Source organism: Branchiostoma lanceolatum, chromosome 19 (assembly GCF_035083965.1).
Source record: "Branchiostoma lanceolatum isolate klBraLanc5 chromosome 19, klBraLanc5.hap2, whole genome shotgun sequence".
NCBI classification, from domain to species: domain Eukaryota; kingdom Metazoa; phylum Chordata; class Leptocardii; order Amphioxiformes; family Branchiostomatidae; genus Branchiostoma; species Branchiostoma lanceolatum.
Window position 1 is genome coordinate 6,859,020 of NC_089740.1, and position 21,715 is coordinate 6,880,734.

The 21,715-nt window shown below is 37.7% G+C and overlaps 1 protein-coding gene across 7 annotated transcripts in view; it reads left to right on the plus strand.

Annotated features, from left to right (window-relative positions):
• The window catches only part of LOC136425743 (protein prune homolog 2-like), a 45,233-nt gene extending 30,009 nt beyond the window's left edge, over positions 1–15,224 (plus strand). For 2 of the 7 annotated variants that reach the window (XM_066414683.1, XM_066414684.1), the window contains exons 11-19: positions 1,615–1,703; positions 2,218–2,457; positions 5,685–5,850; positions 6,877–6,905; positions 7,954–8,056; positions 8,642–8,773; positions 9,528–9,614; positions 9,968–10,066; positions 11,932–15,224. In XM_066414683.1, the coding sequence (XP_066270780.1) occupies positions 1,615–1,703; positions 2,218–2,457; positions 5,685–5,850; positions 6,877–6,905; positions 7,954–8,056; positions 8,642–8,773; positions 9,528–9,614; positions 9,968–10,066; positions 11,932–12,151 (1,165 nt within the window). In that variant the 3' untranslated portion in view covers positions 12,152–15,224. Of the gene's footprint in view, positions 1–1,614; positions 1,704–2,217; positions 2,458–3,274; positions 3,314–4,744; positions 4,873–5,684; positions 5,853–6,876; positions 6,906–7,953; positions 8,057–8,641; positions 8,774–9,527; positions 9,615–9,967; positions 10,067–11,227; positions 11,268–11,931 lie in introns of those variants that run through there. The other 5 variants (XR_010754119.1, XM_066414686.1, XM_066414685.1 and 2 more) reach the window with 5 other exon arrangements.
• The last annotated feature ends 6,491 nt before the right edge of the window (positions 15,225–21,715 follow it).

Below are 21,715 nucleotides of genomic sequence, written 5' to 3' on the forward strand. Positions count from 1 at the left end.
AGAATTCCATAAAACTTTTAGCTGTTTGCCCCATGCTAAAACTATGTAAGGAAAACCTTTAGAAGTTCTGTATTGTATGTGGGTGGAATATGTTAGACAGCTTGTAACATCCTGTAGTATGATAAGAAGTGACAGGATGTGTAGGTGGTTCTGAATGTTAACTTCACTGACGCATGTGGTGGTCCTCAAGTGTCATCTTGTATTATTAGATCTCAGGCCAGCTTATACATGTAAATAGCCCTATATATCATATACAAAACTCAAGATTTTAGCATTTACTCTCAGAGTCTTACGCAGGCATCTACTAGTAGTATGTTGGTGAGGCAAAGGTACTGTTATTCGATTTCTATAGTTTAAACTTTAAGCCTACGTTAGAAAATATTTTTCTCTGTGTTATGCTTCTCTGTGATATATGATATGTGGTAAAAAAACATGTACATGTATTGTTTGATTTCTATAGTTTAAGTATGTTGAAAAGTACTTCTCTATTATTACACTACAGACTGTGTTATGCTTCGCTGTGATATACAAATGTATGATGTGATGTGTAGTAAAAAACATTTATGTGTACATGTATTGTTTGATTTTGATACTTTGAGTTTTTGACAGTTTTAAAGCCTATTTTGATGAGCATTTCAACTTACTAGATATGTTCACTGTCTGTTAATGTACATGTACTGTTATTTTGTCACTTACAAATAACCTTCAGCAAAAATCTACATTATGGATATTATTTCAGAATCTGTATTCAAAGAACATCTCAAAGTCAGACATCATGTCATTCCATGGTGATTTGAAAGTCACATTGCTTAGTATTTTCCTTGTCTCTTTAAAAGTATAATTAGACTGTGAGGAGTTACTTAAGACAGAAAGACGGATCTGAGTGTGAGAGGTGGCCATGTAATGTGTCAACAGAGACTGACACTGATTACATTGCAGCCGTCTATAGAGCACTTGGGAATAACAATGATCTTGGCAAGCTTCCCATGCATAGAGCTAAGAGGTTGTGAGAGTACTGTTCTACTGATGAAAACCTTTAACACACTGAGGTAGCCGTTAAGCTGCCAAGTACCTATTGCTTACAGGGTTAGGCTGCTTGGAGAAAGTTAACTACTGTAAATCCATTCAATATTGCAGTTGGTAATTTTAGCAGTTGGGGCTGGGAAAGGGAGTAGTTCATGGCATTTAATTTTAACAGTGGGAACAATGTTTTTTCCTTTAGCAGGAAGAGTGATGAAATGTTTGCGATGATGAAATTTTAGTGGTTTAATAGTCACTGTAAAAGTAGCAAAAATTAAGTTATCGTTAACAAATCAAGGATTACGGTATATGTATCCAAGACTGAGAGAAGCAAGAATAAGCAGATACAATAGATCTATGTTAAAAGGATTGCTACATTTGTAGATTTGTCTATTCTACATAATTGTAGAGCTTTAATTTTAACTATTTAAGCAATGGATGTCACTTCAGCACCAAGGAAATGCATATCACACCAAGCTTAATTTATATCAGTTGCCTATTGCTGATTTGGAGGTACGATCTTTGAAAAAGTTTTTGAACTAGACATTACAAGGTATGTATTGATGATTTTGTTTTTTTCTGTTGTGTTGCTAGGCAACTACCAGAGGATGACCTGGAGGATCATGGGACGGAGTCGGGGGTCAGTTCTCCCAGCACCACCCTCAGTCCTGACAGGGAGAGAGGTCAGTTGGAGGTCACCTTTTCAGAACAAGTTTTCACAATAGATGAATTTGAACCACACAAACAGCTGGTTTGGTCATAGGGGTGATTTTGCTCACAAATTGCCTGGTATGTCATTGCGCATGTCTGTATAGAATAGAATGTGTTCAAACAACATTCCCTGAACCCCGACTGGTGTCACATAGCTAGGCATCTGGCAGATATTCATTTCCTACAGGCAGCCCAGCAATGACATAGAGTAAAATTCCCCCAATAATGAAACCAGTTTGTGTGGTTCAAATTTGTCTATTATGCAATGTTGCCCACTGTTTCTGGCAACCTAAATCTGAATATGAAGCTTTTCCAGTTTCATTCTTATTGAATACTTTGTGACTTTTTTTTCAACTGCTGGGGTCATCAGAAACTAAAATCCTTCCTAAATGTTACTTTTGACCAGATTCAACAAGTTTCTTTTGACTAGAAAACACAGTATCCTTGGTTTTGTGTACTCAATGATTGTCTTCTTTTCTGAAACAGTGCCCCCCTCATCTCTGGATCTGGGATCGGGCGCGAGACCCAAGCAGAGAAAACGTGTCCCGCTGTCCCCCAACCTCAATGTCAACCTGGACAGCACCATGACCACACAGGACAGCGTGGACGAGACTCCAGATGACCTTGACGACGATGACCTTGACAACCTCCCCGATGACATTGATACGCCAGATGACATGGATGACTTTGATTCATCAGGTCATGGAAACGATCTGGAATGGGAAGGTAAAAAATCTTCAATCCTAAATTCTGTCACATTCATAGTAGTTGAATGATGTTGTGTCGAGTTGACATGAAATTGTTAGGAAGAATCATTTAGGGGGAGGGGTGGAAAATTGGAAAAGTTGGAACTAGGAAAGTAACATGAAGATAATGATTTGCTCAGGAAAGTCGACAGAAAATCATGCAAAATTAAAAAATAAAAAGTATTGAGCTCAGAATGATAAATTTTTAATATCCCATAGCTGCGATGTCCTTGTAGATGTTGATTATCATAATGCAAGCCTAAATCTTTTCGCCTACTTTGCATGTTTTTGATGGTTTTTATTTCACCTTTTCACCTATTGCCTGCTGGTTTGGCTTTGAAACCCTGAGCTTTCAATGGGGGCAGTTTCAAATGTTCAATTATATATTATGATCTCTTACATTTATCAATTTGGAAATGTACCAAATTCAAAGTCAGAAGTACCCTGGGAGACCAGACCCTGTGATTCGGTGTGATTACCCACTCACACGCAAATTTACCGGCCCCACTATCCCTCCAGCCCCCACGATTCAGGACGCCCCCCTTTGCGCTTGCCTTTAGGGGCCAGTAAAGTTCAGGCGTGTATGCAGTGGATGATCGTGCCAAATTGGGGCCCGGTCTCCCAGGTAAGTCAAAAGTGTTATCAAATCAATGTAAAATCAAAGACTATGGTCTGTAATAAAAGTAAAACTTTTGAGATTGTCCCTACTTGAAGCTGCAGCTTTATGGTAAACAGCTTGAGTGGCGTTTATCGTTCAAACCTGTTGTTTTGCCCCTGATTTCGCTCCTCAAACCCAGACGACTTCTGTGCCCTTTCTGATGAGCTGGAGTGGGACGGTGAGATGCACGGCTGTTGCTTTGGTGCCAACTTAAATTTGTAGCCAGCCTGGTTCACTAGCCACACCAATCTAATGAGTTGCTTTTATAATATTCCTTACTGTCTTGGCTTACTACAGATTTTCCCCCAAAAGTTTTATGGAAAACTACACAAGAAATATTTCGCTTGTTCCTCTCAGTCATGATTCCAGTTTTTTTTTCAAAATCGTCAATGCAAACTGCATCTGATTTATAGTTTTGATAAGTCTCACTTATACTAGTCTTCCAAACAAAATCCAAGCACAGTATGTTTTATGAGTAGTAGTTCTACCATGACTATGATTGAAAGAATGTTTTGAAAAGCTGCTTTTCCCATTACGTCATGTATCTTTACAAGTTAGAACAAAGTCCTAGACTGATTTTTTTCAAATCTATATCTGTGTTTTCTCTTTGAAGAAAAGTTATTTTTTCAATCTCCAAAAATGTATTTTCAAAGCAAAAGAATCAGCTTATTGGATTGGTGTTGCCTTAGCTAATTATATGTTCTAACTACCTTTCAACTCACAGCCTGCTGACTTGTTGCAGAAACAAAACCTTCATGCATTGCTATATCAATGACTGGTATATGTGTATGTGTATGCATGTGTTTCTCTTTTATATTCAACTTGGCGGTCTTTAACAATAAGCACTAATCTTTTCTCTCTATTTTCTGGTGTAAGCCTTTTGACTAACAGAAAATTTGTTCAAAAATAAAAGCTAGAATGGACCCTTAAACAAAACTGTCACTAAAAGTTGATATGGCTAGTTTGATAATCTAATATAAAACTCCAGTACAAAGGAATTTCCATGCAACATTATTAACATCGCATGCTCTACTATCAACTAGTACATGTATAAAAAATTTTATTACACAAACCACAAAAATTAATTTTTCTTCATATTATAGTTATTGCGCCATTTACCGTCAATAAATTTTGGAAATTCTTGAAAATTGTATAAATAATAATGCACAATATCACAGTCTTTTAAACATTGCACGGCACTACCACCATATAACATTTCTGAACCATCTTTGGTTCAAATTTGCATTTTACAGACTGAAATGTATTTGTTATGTTTCCAATTGTAGATTGTGTGTTGTGTTTAAAGTCTACTTGGAAGAAAAAAAACAATATCAAACCAAAAAGTCTTTCTGGATTAGTTTTCATTAGTTTCTAGAAAAAAATAAGCCTCGAATCCAATCCTATTCCACCTTCAGTTTGCTCTTCTAATCACTTTCCTTGCAGAATAGTTTTACATATTAATAATAAGTGATCAGAGGAGTGAACCGGAGCTAGTATTAGGATTGGGTTCAATGCTAGAAAAAGATTCTAGGAAACAATTTTAGTTTTCTTTATGTTGCGAAGTGTTGTGAGCTGTGTATGGTTGTTGCATGGAGGTTCCTTGTTTCAGAGTTGCTATTGGTGTACGTGCCCTGGAAAACTCAGCCCGACCTCAGTAAGACAGGCAAGAACAAGTCAACGTTTTCTGATATTCACTAACAACTTTCATTAAAACAAATTGTGATTTAGTCAGGTTTTTTTTAAATACACAGTAACCATATTATCACAAGGGAAACAAGTGACACATTTAAAGCTGTTGGAAAGGTGGTGGTATGGTCTAAGTTGTTAGGAGTGAGGTAATATATATCTGTCCCAACTCCCAAGTAAAATAATCATCTATTAGTCAAACTTAGGTCCCCTATAACGTAAAAAAGATATGATTATGTATAATTTAAAATCATTATGTGTTTAACATATTGTAGTCTGTGGCTAATAACAAAATGTTTCTGTGGCCATAAAGCACTGCATGTACATGTATCATTATAATAGGATTCTTTTCAGGGATTCTAGAAAGCAAATTTAAAGCAAACACAAGACAGACGAGTGCTACTTTGTCTTGAGGTTCTGAACCCTTCATATAAAAGGAAGCCCTTGCAAACTTTACTATGCCTGAATAGTTACTGTAATAAACATGCATGTATTTCAGGGTCCTAATATTAAGTTTGTTGCCAATAACGTAACCCTCATTGACTGGCATTTCAGTTGCATTCAGTTATACTAGTACTGAATAAGTAATGAACCAGGAAGAAGTATAGCATGATGTACTAATAAAATGAAAGTATTTGAAATTAAAGCATGTTAATGAAAATATCATACTTTTCACACAAAAATAGAAGAAAAATTACAGAGACTGAAACTGAGACAACTGCTGCTTAAGAACCCTCCCTAGCTTTTCCATTTGATGTTTTATTCATATCATTGTCAGTAACAGTACTTGATCAAATATGCGCAAAAGTGAATTTGCCAGTTTGACATTCAAAAGTCTTCTCTCCGCTGTGCTAATCCCGCAGACGACACGCCCATCGGCAGCAGTCGCACCACCCCACAGGGCGAGAGCGTGCCTCAGTTCGCCGCGGACGAGGAAGCACGCATGTGGAGGACCGTCGTGATTGGTGAACAGGAGCACCGCATCGATATGAAGGTCATTGATCCGTACAAGAAGGTCATCTCACATGGTGGTGAGTGGATCTCTCTAATTTTAGCCTGTCGATGAGAAGGGATGTATTTTTCATGAGGGGTTACATAAAGATGTTATTAAGCTGTCTTATAGCTGGACGTGAACTCTTTTGTGAGGGCAAGACTGCTGTTTAGACTGCTTTTCTTATTGTTCTGATTTCAATTTGTAATTTAATACTGTGATTATTGAATTTATTAATTATACCCTTCTTGCTTTGTTGCTTTTTGAATTGTTTTTTTCAATTGTGATTTAATTACTGTAATAATTGCATTTTTTTTTTACATAGTTTCTTGATTATTTAAAATCCTCTTTTCTTAGACCTTTTTCTTATTTCCTGTCTTCATCAATTTTCTTGTCTTAGCTACCTTGCATTTATGAAATCTTAGCATAAGGTGACATCTCGTTCAAATTGCCTTGTCATTTCATTTTGATTGGCTGTTCTACTGCTGACATCTCACTGCAATGTTTAGAATTTGTATCAAATCTAGGTGGAGTTGACAAGGGGATAAGCAACGTTTTCTTTTCATTTGACAAATCATTTTCATTTTTGTTCTTCATATTGTATTTCTGTTCAGCATGCTCATTGATAGAAATTAAACCCTCCCATGACTATGTGACTGCATGCCACTCCTTCCCTTTCCATATACATTAGGGAAGATGTAATCTAATGCAAAATAGGAATGCTAAATTGCTACCAGAAAAATGCATTTCTAAAGGGCAGACCAGGAGGATTGCATGGTGGACATGTTTGTAAAAAGGGAATACCAAATTTAAACTGCAAAATGTTTGAAACAACAATTGCAAAGAAAGTTGACAGTAAAAAAAAAGAAACACAACTTGTTTTTGTTTCAAAAATTTGAAAACCATCACAACAACTATTATCTTTCCTGGCCCACTCCTTTTATGTAACATATTGTCCCAATAGATGCTAATTCTTCCAATTTTTAATAATGCAAGCAGTAGTTTCCACATTCCTGATTATGTCCTTTTGGTTTTTAATATTCTCCTCTTCTCCTTCCTTCAACTGACTTCTACAACACGACAGGGAACACCAGTAAGCCTGACCTCCTTCCCTCGACTCTCTAGATAACTGTTACACCAGTTGATCCAGGGGAAGGATGGAAAGCTCAGTGATGCTACTGTCACAGTTGAAAAAGGGGCCCCGCCGGGTAGTTTTGGACTGTTTTTTTGCACTTTTGCATGGGCGTGACCCCTATATGTCCCCATGGGACACCCTGCAGCTTCCGGGCTATTTTTAGGCACGGTTGGGCCCCGGGATGATTTTAACTCAAAGGTAAAATCATCCCGGGACCCGGTAACAAATAGATGCCATATGCTAAAGACTAAGGGGTACTTCCCTCAGTATCCATCAGTCCACCGGAACAAATTTGTTTCTTCGGGACCCAACCAGGGCTACACCCCTTACTGGCGCAATTGTGACTGTCACTGTATCTACCATAAAATTTGTAAACTCAGCTTGGCTGCCGGACTTCAATTATGCAAGGGTACAGTCACATTCGTCGTAGGTTGTCATATGATTTTAATGTCATAGAATTTTCAAGCAAGCTGTGACAGAACCAAATGCAGACAAGGATGTACATTTGTGTAAGACAACCTTTTATGTGACAAGACAGCTGAATTTTGCAGGACACATGCATGGTTATCCCAAGAATGCCCTCAGTTCGCAATTGTATGTCATATGTGAACAGACTGTTAGAGATTTTTGTTTAGAACTGAAAAAGAAAAATACCATACCTTAAAAAAAATCCTGAAACAAAGAAGGATAACAAATGTGCCTGACTGCCTGTCTATAACTGTGCATTAAACTGAATCTCAGGAGCTACAAGTTACTGCCAATAGTTAGGCCCAACAAATTGATTAGAACAACTATTGATGAGAACAAAAAGACTCTCTGGATCTGCTGGTGGTGACAACTGTTGTGCTGTTTTCCCTACTCTGAGTTTCTTTTCTTTCATCTTTCCCGATCTTCTGTAACAGCAATGAATAGATAAAGTTCAATGTCTAAGAAGCACGATTTTCAATATTGTTTCTTTGTATTTTTGTTTTGTGTTTACTAAATGCGTTTCCCTTTGTTGTTGCAGGTTACTATGGAGAAGGGCTGAACGCCATTATCGTGTTTGCAGCATGTTACATGCCCGACAGCAACAGGCCTGACTATAAATATGTCATGGACAACCTCTTCCTGTAAGTACCATTGAACAGTCCTTATTAACCAGTGCAATACATGAAGCCTAGTGGGATGGAGTGCTCAGATTACATTCTCACTCACACAGGTTCAAATCCTGGCCAGTTTTGTCATTTCAAAGACTTCAAAAATGATAGCTTTTTCTATTTTTTCATCTATTAATCTGCATCAGGCACAAGGCCCATATCCAACAATACAGAAAGACATGAAATACTTAAACAATACTCTACTAAGAAATCTTCTACCCACATCCTACCTATGAATAAAAACTACCAGATAAAAATGCTGCACAGATGTGCTTTGGCAGTATGTATTGGAAATGAACAAGTAAGCTGATTATAGCATTGTCAGAAGGCAAGAAAATGCAAAATGATGAGCTTGTGATTGTGTGACATATAGCATCAACGGTGTCAAAGACGTTAACTGATAACTGATACCATTCTTCCTTCCAACAGAAAACAACAGCTTATTTCTAGTACTCGGTGACTAGATCTAGACTTTTGGTTGTAATAGAAGACAAAGTTTCCCACCTTTTCTATGATGTGGAGGTTCAATAATGACTTTTCTGTATCATCCTGTACTAGGTATATAATAAGCACCTTGGAGTTACTGGTGGCTGAAGACTACATGATCGTGTATCTCCATGGGGGCACGCCCAGACAGAACGTACCTTCCATTGGTTGGCTCAAGAAGTGTTACCAAATGATTGACAGGAGGTGAGGACAACTTTTTAAATTCAGATCTAACTGAGGGTCATTCCATTCTTCTTAAATTCGGGGAGGGGAGCCTACTTTTTTTCTTCTACTTGAAATGATGGTAGTGGAGAACAATTCAACGCAATTAGAAGAAATTCAGAACAAAAAAGGGGGGAATCTTTTTTACTTTTCAGATTGCATGATACTAAATAAAACAAGACTTATTTTTGTAGACTTGTGAACTACAAATATGGTATAATTATGACACACACGGTCACACAAGTGTGTTCTTGGTGCTGAAAATCATCCACACACAGGAGAACATACCTGTCCTTGGTGCTGAACACTATCCACATATATGTTAACATACCTGTCCTTGGTGCTGAACACCATCCACACACGGGTGAACATAGCTGTCCTTGGTGCTAAACATTATCCACACATAGGTGAACATGCCTGTCCTTGGTGCTGAATATCATCCACACACAGGTGAACATGTCTAACCTTGGTGCTGAACACCATCCACACACAGGCATACATCCTGTCCTTGGTACTAATCACCATCCACACAGAGGTAAACATACCTGTCCTTAGTGCTGAACACTATCTACACACAGGTGAACATGCCTGTCCTTGGTGCTGAACACTATCCTATTGACTATATGATCAGTACTTGTGGGCATAGCTTTAGTTGTTACTAGTTGTAGATAAAAGCTTTTGCTGACTGTTTGAATGTTTTTCCAATCATTGTCTTTGTTTGTTTGTTTGTTTCCAGGTTACGTAAGAACTTGAAACAGTTGCTGATCGTGCACCCGTCCTTCTGGCTGAAGACCATCATCCGTTTCACGAGACCCTTCATCAGGTTGGGCCCATGTTCTATATCCTGACACTCTTACTGTCACTGTCAGTGAATGCAAAGAAACACCAGTCTGAGACCCCACTGAGGTCTCTTACAGGTGTTTTTGTACATTCCACTGTGGTCTCAGACAGGCTTTTTTTGTACATTCTTTTAAAAAAGATATCACCAGACTGAAATATAGAGAGAAGAATTTGTATTTGAACCATAAAAATTCCATTATAAGGATAGCGTGTTACTTTGTATGACATACCTTGGTTCATGAGTTGCCCATCTATGTGTTTTGTCATACATCTATAGTTAGGAAATGTTTGAGACCATTATTTTGTCACATGAATTTTTGTATGCTTTCTCTGCAGTTCCAAGTTCTACAGGAAGGTGGTGTTTGTGTACAGCCTGAACGACCTGGCCTCCAAAATTCCCATGGAGTACATCTACATACCAGAACATATAAGGGAGTAAGTCGAAACTCTACCAAAACCTGTGTCCTTGGGCTTGCTTTTAGGAAGGTCACACCAACTGTTTTTGTCCAAGAATGACTTTTTAGCTAAAACGGCTTTATTTTTATTGGTTTGGCTGTTTGGGACACACAGCCAGGGTTGCCCAACTAGCCCGTGGCTATTACAAAGGGCTAGCGCTGCTGACAAAGACAAGACATTGCAATGGAAATACACATGGACAGCATAACAATCTAAGATGGCTTTTTGTTAGAGACCACATACAGCTACGAACTACTATGTTGTGGCCTTACTGAAGAAAGAATAGCACCGTGGCTTCTAGATCTCTTCACCTCCAAAGTATTATCGGGAGATAAATAATGTAAACTTTGGAGATATTGGTGGAGGTTACAGTGCATTTCTGCTCAGCCCAAGACACATGTTGAATATATGGCCGTGCAATGTGTTAGCCAGGACCAAAACCCACCTATTTTTTACTGTTATTTCTCGACATTTAACATTTAATTTTCTTAAAGTTGGTAAAACATTTTCGCAAATACATCATGGATGGAAACATAAAGTTATTCTGTTTCAGCATTGAAAAGTTGTTTTTTTTAAAATTAAGTTTGAAGTACAGTTTTTCTTAAAACACAGTTTTTCTATGTTTATAAAATGGGTGAGTTTGAAGTCGTGGCTAACAGTCTATGGCCTTGTATGATGTGGTATATAGAGGCACATGTGGGGATGGCATACTTCACCCCACACTGATGCACAGGACAACTACAGACAACTCTCGACTTTCAACCACTGTTTTCATTCATTCTCTACTGTAAGGTTATCCATTCATTCACAATAGACGTCTGTTCTAGATCTATCTTTCTTATCTCTCGTTCTTACCATTGCTCAAAGTTGCACAACACGGTATACACTGACTCACAACAGTACAGGACTTATTTCAGACTTTCCCATCTGTTGCATTCTAAATCATATGACATACATTGCCATTGCAGTATATATTTTACCCATTAGAAGTGATATTATTGCTTTAATTTCATTGCTTTAATATCATTATTGCTTGAAGTTAACGATTTGAGTCTGATTTGATTTATAAGATTGTTTCGTGGATTGAGTTTTGCTTAATTTTCTTAACTGATTTTTTTTTATGTTGTTTCTTTTTTCAAGTTTTGATAGCAGAGTCACCAAGAAAAGATAGAATTGTCAGGTTTGATCATAATCCATTGATTCTGTTTGCATGATGTTTGCTTTCTTCTGCATGTTTCTTGGTTGAAGTGTTTATTATCATAGATTACTTCTCTCAATCTGTTGCTCTTTTACACACTTAGATATTCATTCTTTCTGTCGTAGAATAGTATTATAATGCATGAATATTCTCAATATATAATAATGTAATATCACAAACTTTTGAATATATATGTAAATATCAACAGAAAATATTTGAGGTTTGTTAACAGTATTTCAGAGTAGCTCCAGAAAAAGAAAGTTAGTTTGACAATACTGTTGTTTTTGTTGGTGCAGGATTGTTCGATGCAAACGTTGTGTTTAAACATTTGATCAAACATAGAAATCTGCAGACTACCAAATTTTCAAAGGAATCGACCAAAAGTCTTCTCCAAAATGGATGATTCATCACTTTTGGGAAGTTTAGAAGTTTGCTCCAGTGAGCGTTTGATGACGTAGGACTTTTAAGCAGGCCATGACAGAGCCAACCACAGACAAGAATCTAAGACTGCTTTTTCGGTAACAAGACAACTGAAATTTGCAACTTTGCACGATAATCCCGGGAATACCCTCAGTTTGCGATCATCCAACAATCATACAAAAAATGTGATAACTATCCTCACATTGTTCCTAACTGTGTTCCCCAGATATGACAAGGACTTCCAGATGAAACGCTCCATGAGTTTCATCGCGGGCCCGACCACCTCTCCGCTGGGCTCTCCGACAACGCAGATGCAGCTGAACAGACCCGGCGCCAAGCGACAGGACAGCAGCACGTCCAAAGAGTCGCGAACCTCCTCCACGCTCAGCCCGAAATCCGAGACCATCCCCGGGTCCCCTCCGGAGAAGACTGGTAAAGTGGTTTAGACGGGCGCAGTTCAGTGTAGGCACAAGTCCCCAGTGTAAATATATGATTTGGAGCTCATGCTTTTGTAGTGACGCTCCTTTATGTTTTCTAAGAATATAGTTACTCGTTTTTCTCATTTGAATATGTTGATTTTGCAGTGTTACAAAGCAACATGTACTAAACAATAGTACAGACCATGCCAGTAGCTGTGTTTGTGTTTTGCTGTGTTTGAAGCACAAAATGAAATAGCAGGAAACCAAATGTACATGTACACTTGCTTGCATGCTTGGCTACAGTTACAATATACATATATAATCTAGAAATTTGTTGTATTGAATTTGGTCCAGTGTAGCAATATTTTCAGCTCAAGCAAGAAACAGATTTCAAACAATAACAGTTGAATATCTTTAAAGTTAAAGTTAGTTATGGTTATGCTGTGCAATAAGCTCTTGTAATTTTATGTCCGATGTTGCTGCTTTTGTTGCCAAAAAATTCATTTAATGCGTAAATATTACTTTAACTTATTAAATTGTACATGATTGTGCTGTTGAGTAATTAATATTCATCTCTTAGCCTCAACGTTAAAATCAGTTTAGATCATATCATTATTTTAGAAGATTACTTGTCTTTGTACTTCTCAATTTTGCTTGGTCTTAAATTTATATTTACTGCAGCAAAATTTGCCACAAAAGTTTTTTGTACATACCTAATTAGCCTGTATGGGGACTTGGTAGTTAGAACACCTAGTACTGATTTGTCAATGATGAAAACTCCTGGAAAGTTGATTATTGGAAGTTCTATTCAAAAGAAAACTATCACAAGGAAATGTAGTTTGTATAAATGTCTGTGAATAGAGTAAAAAAAATGTGTTGTCATTTCTGTAGAAAGTCGAAAAGGGCCTAGCTACATGTTACTAGCTGCTAATGTTTGAAACAATAATCTTGTTGAAACAAATGTTATGAAATGTCTGTTAATACATGCTAGTTATAGCTTGGTGAGTACGTGAGCTTAAGTATGCACAAAGTTTATTGTAACAGAGCTCTAGTCCAGATATAGACGTCTAGTTTTTGCGCTATGAAATATATTGTGGAAAAAAAATCAAGTTTAAATCTAGAATCTACCTTTATGTTGAACACTTGCGAAACAGAGTTTAGAAGATGGTTGTGCACAGAGTGACATTTTTGGCAAAGCCTCCCAGGCGGAGCCTGTAGTTGTGTAATTGTAGTGAATGTTGGTGTACAAACTAAGAGTGTTATGTGAAGGATATGTTTACAAGTCCTGTTAACACGTACAATCATTCAGAATGAAACATGTCTTCAGGTCATGCATATGTCTATTGTAGCTTTGGAAAAAATTTAGCCTAAGATCTATTCCAGTCAAACCTTAGGTAAATACAGCAGTTTTTTTTCCTGATTCAAATTTTGCCAAGTTGGTTCTTGCATGGCAGGAAATTTCACTTCTTCATAGCTGAAATGATAGCAACATGCCTGACAGTAAAATATAATGATAATCATTATCAAAACCACCCAAGAACATGTCAAACCTGGATTGTATTTAAACAGAACTACAGGCAATTTACACAGAACTACAGGCAATTTACACAGAACTACAGGCAATTTACACAGTACTACAGGTAATTCACACAGGACTACAGACAGGGTAGTTGCAGGCTAGTTCATAACAGGCTCTTTGAAGATTCCACATAATCTTGAAGTTACACTTTTGCAAAACTTAAGACGATACTGTTAGTAGAAGTTGAATTGTAACTTACACCTGTGTATAAGATATACTATTCACATCTCACATATCCCCTTAAGTCGTTTACAGTTACTGTACTTAATGTGGAGGTGACCAACTTGAGGATTGTACAACCAACTTCATGTCCTTTAAAAAATAGTTACCCTCCCAAAACACAACCTGAAAACTGTTGAACAAAGCTTGAACTTTATCTTCTAGTATTAATCTTTGTCAAAGATGAGCCAATATATACTACAGTTTAAGAGATGGAAAGAAATGCAACATGCAAGTGGTTATATGTGACGGTAATCAGATGTGGAAAATGGGCTCTTTAAGTTTTGGCACTTGTTGTATTTTAGATGATGTTATTTCAGTTTCTCACAGTACTTTCACAAATCACAACTGTATGTACAAATAGTGGAGTGAGACCGGAACGTACAACTTGTTTTAGGGGCGTATGTTTGTCTAGATGTTATTCTTTAATTATTCTGAAACATGTTCAAGTACAATGTCATACTATACATGTGGCTGTGTAAAGACAAGCTTTGCTTTCTGTAGATCAGAGAGCTTGATTAGGTAACAATTCACACCAACTTCTTGATACATATTTGTGTGAACAATCATTTCTATTTGTGAGTATTATAGGAAATTATGTGCATGATTACCAGTACATTGTTGCAAAAATATGAATATTATAAAAATTTTGTTGATGGACCAGGAAGGATCATGGTGAATGTGAAGCATCAGAAGAAATTCATACCAGCACCATGATTGAAAAAAAATGTTTTGCTTGAGAATATCTAAGAAACACAGACAGAAATGATCAATTTGTTGGCGGAAACAAAAAAGCTACACCAATAGCCGCCCTAGGATTTTTCCTGGTCCAACCATTGTCTTGTAAGTTACATTGCATAGAAACATGTAATACTATTGTAATACTATAACATGTATAGAGCCTATTGCAGAAACTATGTTTTCCCTGGCAAAGTCAATCCTCTAAACGTGCAAAAGCCGCAAACCTACGTATACCAATAGTATCAATTTATTCTCTTGTTTGTAATGCAGAATGTTTTGTATATTGATAATTATCAGAGATAGCTTTGCCTTCTCAAAATGGTTATGTCTGGCCATAGTATTGGTTTATTGCATACTGTGTGCTATTTCCCTTTTGTGGAAAGTTACATTTGTAAAATGTGTTACTAGTATATGCTGTGCAATCTGTGTGAAAGAGAATTGTGCTGATTTTTTGTTAGATTGTCAAGCTGCAATGAGAGGAATATGTATTTGACTATGGATTTACAGACAACATTACAACAGATGAGAAAAAACACAATAAACACACAACTTTCAGCTTAACCACTTGTGTGTGTCTCTGTTGACTGTGTTCTTTTTGGGGGGCAGGTATCATTTAAAAAATAATGCAACATGCACTGAAATTCCTCAACATCAAGTAAAAAGCAATTAAGCTGTGGATTTGTACACAAAAATGCTGATACAAAATAATGGTGAGTTGATTTTTTATTAGAAAATTCACATTTTATCTTCATATAAATGGCTATTCAATAAAGCATGAAATTTGCTATTAGAAATAAAGCAGAAGTCACACACAAACGAGATATTTAAGAAACTAATTAGGAAGTAAACATTGTGCGTTTATAGTTAAAAGAAACGAAATCCAAGGCTGATGTTTCAACTGCAAATACTACGGTCGTAGAATTGTTCAGAACGGTCTATTAGCGTCATCTAGCGGAACAGATATGCAATGCAAGATATTCTTGCTTGTCAATGCAACGTTGCCACGGCACGAAAAAAGCGCCCTCCAGTGACGAGTTTTCATAATGCAGGTATTATCAACAATAAACTCGTACGTGGGCAACCAAAGGCTCCCGTTGTATGGCTGGGAGTCTTTTTCTTATCAATTTGGCTGCTAGACCTTGTTGTTGAAACGCTGTGTTGATATCTATCATCGTAGTGCAGTTTTATGGCCGTCTGCCAACAAACTACACTGTACAGTGTACTGCCGACAAGTGGCTGCCAATGCTGAATTATTATCTTTGGTCACTAGGGGGCGCTTCAGTACCGTGGCAAAATCACCGATTCACTTGCAGCCTGTCGTAACAGGTGGACATAGTGGCGATTGCAGAGATAACCATATTTACGGACAACTCATGATCAGCCTTGAATACAGCCCTGATTCTGTTGTATGGTGAAGAATGCAACAGTTTTCTGTGTAAATGATAAAAAAGATGTAACGCAGAGGAAGCAATCTTCGTCCGAATCATTGAAAACACCAAGCATCTGAAGAACGCGTGGTAACAACCACGTGTATAAGTCATGGACAGAAATATTAGTTGTTCTGTCAAGCAAGTAAATCGTCTGTAACTGTTTTTCCGCCTGTTTAACGTGACTCTCACTCACTCATAAGCCGATTGCTTCAAGGAGCCACGCCTGGACAGGGGAGCCGGATCCTTACATCTGCTTAAAGCTTAAGATTACGGATAAAGTCTCCAAGCAGATGTTGTGGTGAAAGATCGTCATGTTTTCAGAGTGACGGCAGGGCTTCTCTGACAGTCCCTTATCTCATATAAGCATATGAACAGTTGGGTAGAAGGCCAAAGTTGTTATTTGAAAATGGCTGATGTCCATATATATCCATAACCTACTAATTACGAAAAGTATGATACCTTTATAAATGTAGGCGGCGCTTCGACAGGCGGACATGGCGTTACATGGGCCCCTTGCGCAACGCCTACTAATAGATCCTTTGTATGTCTACTTGTGTCTTAAATATCATTCCAGACGTATCTAAAATGTCTGGACATATCTGGCAAAGTTTTCAATGGCCCATAGCCTTATTCCCTCTATATTTTTACATTTTACAAGTCGGAACTATATACCCTATGAGAGCCTTATCTGCAGTACCGCTTCCTACCGTTTCCTGAAAAGTGACAAAGGAAACCGTCAAATTGCCAAATTTCGGTCATTTTGGGAACGGGGAAATCGTGAAAGACTCGCAAAGGGGTTTGATGTTCTGAGGCTTATCTGACCTTGAACTCGAAACTGCGACCATGTGAAACCAAGATATGATATTCAAGACGTTTTTCCAAAAGTGTAATTGGATATTAGCTCATAAATTATAAATTTCCTTCGCATTTTACCAATATATAGAAGTGGTCGAGAGTACATGTTCTGTAAATTGTTACTTTCTGAAAGTCTACTAACGTTATATCCAAAGTTCAATCGTAATCATAAAATAAGAAGACATTGAACACGTGCAACGGTGTTTATGTTTATTTATCGATCAATATGTCAAGGTTTTAGATGTGTTTAGGCTTCAACGGTGAATGGTATGTTGGCTATTATCATAATATATGCATGTTATATGCTGGTCGCTAATACACGAAGTTTCGTTGTCGGGAAAAGGCATTTTATCTGTGATATATTGTATCTTATTATGTACTGGTTCCAAAGAAATAGTTTGTCATAGTAATTACGTGATTCTTGTCGCTGGAATACTGATGTTGCACTGATGTTTCATAAAAAAAGACCACAAACGAAACTCTCATAGTCAGAGTCCTTACAGAGAGCTGCTACAGTCATCGATTAATGTAATTTTTGAGTGTTGCTCTTTTAGAGATCACCGAGTGGAGTCATAGTAATTCTGTTTCGATCTGTCTCGTCAAATTCGCTCTGATCGAAGTTGCTTACGGTTTTGTTTACTCAAAACCAAAAAGAGCCATGGCATGTGTGTCAAGACGAGCTTTAAGCCTAACTAGAAATATTTGTCAGTTAAAGATATACAGAAAATGAGGTTTAAGAAACTTTTTGTAGCATTTGTATATGATGATGCAGCTTTATCATCTGTACTTATATTCTTTACCCTTCGGTAACTTCTTCAAAGAAGCTACCGATCTTCCAGACAAATGACAACCGTGGCCATCTTGTCATGCTTACCGTACGTCACTCGAAAAAAGTAACATACCCAAAAGTTGTCAGCCTGGTGCTCGTAGCAGCTCTCTATACGGTCTCTGACTTGTAAAGTTTTGTTTGTGGTCCTATTTTGATGAAACATCAGTGCAACATCAGGACTTTAGCAACAAGAGCCACTGAATTACTCTGACAAACTATTTCTTTGGAACCAGTACACCATTTAGTACAATATATCATATATAAAATGCATATTCCTGACAACGCAACTTCGTGTAGTAGCGACTAGCATATCACATGAATAAATTATTAGAATACCCAACATGCCATTCACCGTCACAGCCTAAACACATCCAAACATCTTACAACATTTTGAAAGGAAATTGGACCTATTGATCAATAAACAGACATAAACACCATTGCATTTCTTCAACGTCTTCTTGTTTCATGAATAACAAATGTGGATGTAGCGTTAGCAGCCTTTCAGAAAGTAACAAATTACAGAAAATGTACACTCGACCACTTCTATTGGTAAAATGCAAAGGAAACATATAATTTATAACCCAATGTCCCATCATATTTTTGACAAAATGTATTGACTATCACAATTCTTGGTTTTACATGGTCACAGTTTCAAGTTCAAGGTCATATAAGCCTCAAAACGGCAAACCCCTTTGCGAGTCTTTCGCGATTTCCCCATTCCCGAAAAGACCGAAATTTGGCAATTTGACGGTCTCCTTTGTCACTTTTCAGGATACGGCCGGGAGCGGTACTGCAGGTTAGGCTATAATAGGGTATGTAGTCCCAATCTATAAAATGCGAAAATATACAAAGAAGTAGGCTGAGAACTCGTGAAAACTTTCTCAAATAGGTCCAAACATTTCTAAATACATTTCGAATTACCGTTGAGGCACTAGTTGACATAAAAAGGATCGATTTGTAGGCGCCGCGCGAGGAGCTCATATAACACCATGTCCGCCCGTCAAAGCGCCGCCTACATTCATGAAGACATAGTATCTTTTATGTTATGAGTACGTTAAGGATATATGTGCAAATCATCTGGTTTCCTATAACAAATTTGGGCTTTTATTCAACTGTTCGCCTGCTTATCTAGGGTAAGGGACTGTGGGAGAAGCCCGGCCGTCATTCAGAAAACATCACGATCTGTCACCCCAACATCTGCTTGGAGACTTTATCTGTAATGTCCAAGCAGATGTTAGGATGCTTAGACGGAAGGGAAAGATTGCCAATGTTTCGTAAAACTGAAATTGAGTTGTCTCCTTATATCTGCTTGGAAATTACAGATATGGTATCCAAGCAGATGTTGGGATGACGGATTGTAATGATTTCTGAGTGACGTTCGGGCTTCTCTGACAGTCTCTTACCTCGTATAAGCAGATGAAAAGTGGAGTAAAAGATCAAACATGTGATGGAAAACCGGCTGGCGTCCTCACATATGCTTAACTTAATCATAACGTACAAGAAATTACGTTTTCATGAATGTAGGCGGCGCTTCGACGGGCGGACATGGTGTTATATGGACTCCTCGCGCGGCGCCTACAAATCGATCCCTTTTGTGTCGACTAGTGTTTCAAATTTCATTCTTGACGTATGTAAAATGCCTGGCCCTATTTGGGGAAGTTTTCACAGGTCTTGAGTCTAATTCCTTGTATAGTTTCACTTAAACAGGTCGGGATTATATACCCTATTAGAGCCTAATCTGCAGTACCGCTCCCGGCCGTTTCCTGAAAAGTAACAAGGAGACCGCCAAATTGCCAAATTTCCGTCTTTTCGGGAATGGGGAAATCGTGAAAGACTCGTAAAGGGGTTTGAAGTTTTGAGGCTTATTTGACCTTGAACTCGAAACTGTGACCATGTAAAACGAAGAATTACCCCAAAATGTCATGGGACATTGGGTCATATATCACATGTCCCTCGCATTTCACCAACAGAAGTGGTCAAGTCTACATTTCCTGTACATTTTAGCTTTGTAAATGTCTGCCACATCCAAGTTCAATCGTGATTTATGAAACAAGAAGACGTTGAACAGATGCAACGGTGTTTATGTTTGTTTATCGATCAATATATCAAATTTCCTTTCAAAAAGCTGTAAGATGCTTGGATTCCTTTACAGTCCAATGGCGAACGCTATGGTGGTAATTATCATAATCTATTCATTTAGATATGGCTGCTGTTCAAGATGTGTGTACATGTAGTTGTTTTGTCGGGAATTTCATTTCATATATCATATATGTTGTACTTGATTATATACTTATGCCATAGAAAAAGTTTATCGCAGTAGTTAAGTGACTTTTGTTGCTGGAATACTGATGTTGCACTGATGTTTCATAAACAATGTGCGCCTATCAGACCACAAACAAAACTTTTTCACAGACCTTTAAACATACTACTCCTGGCTTCAGGTACAACAAGTCTTGGGTAAGGTGTACCAATAGAATGACAGCTACCAAGTCTCGTCAGTCTAGTGTGTCTACAGTAATCCAGACAACATGGCTACTGTTGTCCTTTTTGTCGAAGATCGGTGGTTTCTTTCAGGAAGCTCACTACTACCTCATGGGCGGAGAATATAAAGATATATAATTTAACTATGATCACGACTATAATTTTACTATAGAAATATTACAAAATGTTCCTTTCCTGTCTATCTTTCATATACTTCATGTGGGTAGTAGTTTTAGACAACATGTCTCCTTAATTAAGGAAACCACCTATCTTCAAGCATAGCCATCTTGCACCAAGCTTGCTAGACTACAGTTGGTGGCTGTAATTCTGAAAAAACAACATACCCAAGAATCATCACGAATGATGGCCAGGTAGCTCTCTATCTTTAAGGCCTGTAACTCTGAAAGTTTTGTTTGTGGTCTGATATGGTGGCTTGTTTAGGAAACATCAGTGCTACATCGGTATTCCAGCAAAAAAATTAATTACACCAATAAACTATTTCTATGACATCGGTACATCATTATGTACAACATTTCATAAGTAAAATACATTTTCCCGATAAAGCAACTTCATGTCTTAGCTACCAGCATATCACATGAATAGATTATGATAATGAGCACCATAGCAATTACCGTTGCAGCCTTATGTCACCAAAACACCTTACAGCATTTTGAAAGGAAAATTGGATCTATTGATCAACAAAAAGACATAAACACTGTTGCATTTCCTCAACGTCTTCTTGTTTCATAGATTATGCTTGAACTTGCAATTGGATGTGGTAACCTTTCAGAAAGTGGCCATGTTAACAGGACATGCTTCTGTTGGAAAAATGCAAAGGAAACATGTAATTTATGATCTAATATCCAATTGCATATTTTGCGAAATGTCTAAAATGTCACAATACTTTGTTTCACGTGCTCGTAGTTTCGAGTTCAAGGTCAAATAAGCCTCAAAACGTCAAACCCCTTTACGAGTCTTTCGCGATTTCCCAATTCCCGAAAAGACCGAAATTTGGCAATTTGACGGTCTCCTTTGCCACTTTTCAGGAAACGGCCGGGAGCGGTATTGCAGATTGGGCTATGATAGGGGTTGTGATCCCAACTTGTAACATGTAAACATTTAAAAGACCTTAGGCATAAGACCTGTGGAAACTTTCCCAAGTATGTCCAGACATCTTATGTACCTATAGAATGACCTGTAAGGCACTAGTTGACATGAAAAGGATCGAAATGTAGGCGCCGCGCGAGGAGCCCATGTAACACCATGTCCGCCCGCCGAAGCGCCGCCTACATTCATCTATACATCATATCTTGTACGTTATAGACAGATTAAGGATATATATGGGCACCATTCGTTTTCACTTAACAACTTTGGTCTTTTACTCAACTATTCATCTGCTTTCATAAGATAAGGGATTGTCAGAGAAGCCCAGCCGTCACTCAGAAAACATGACGATC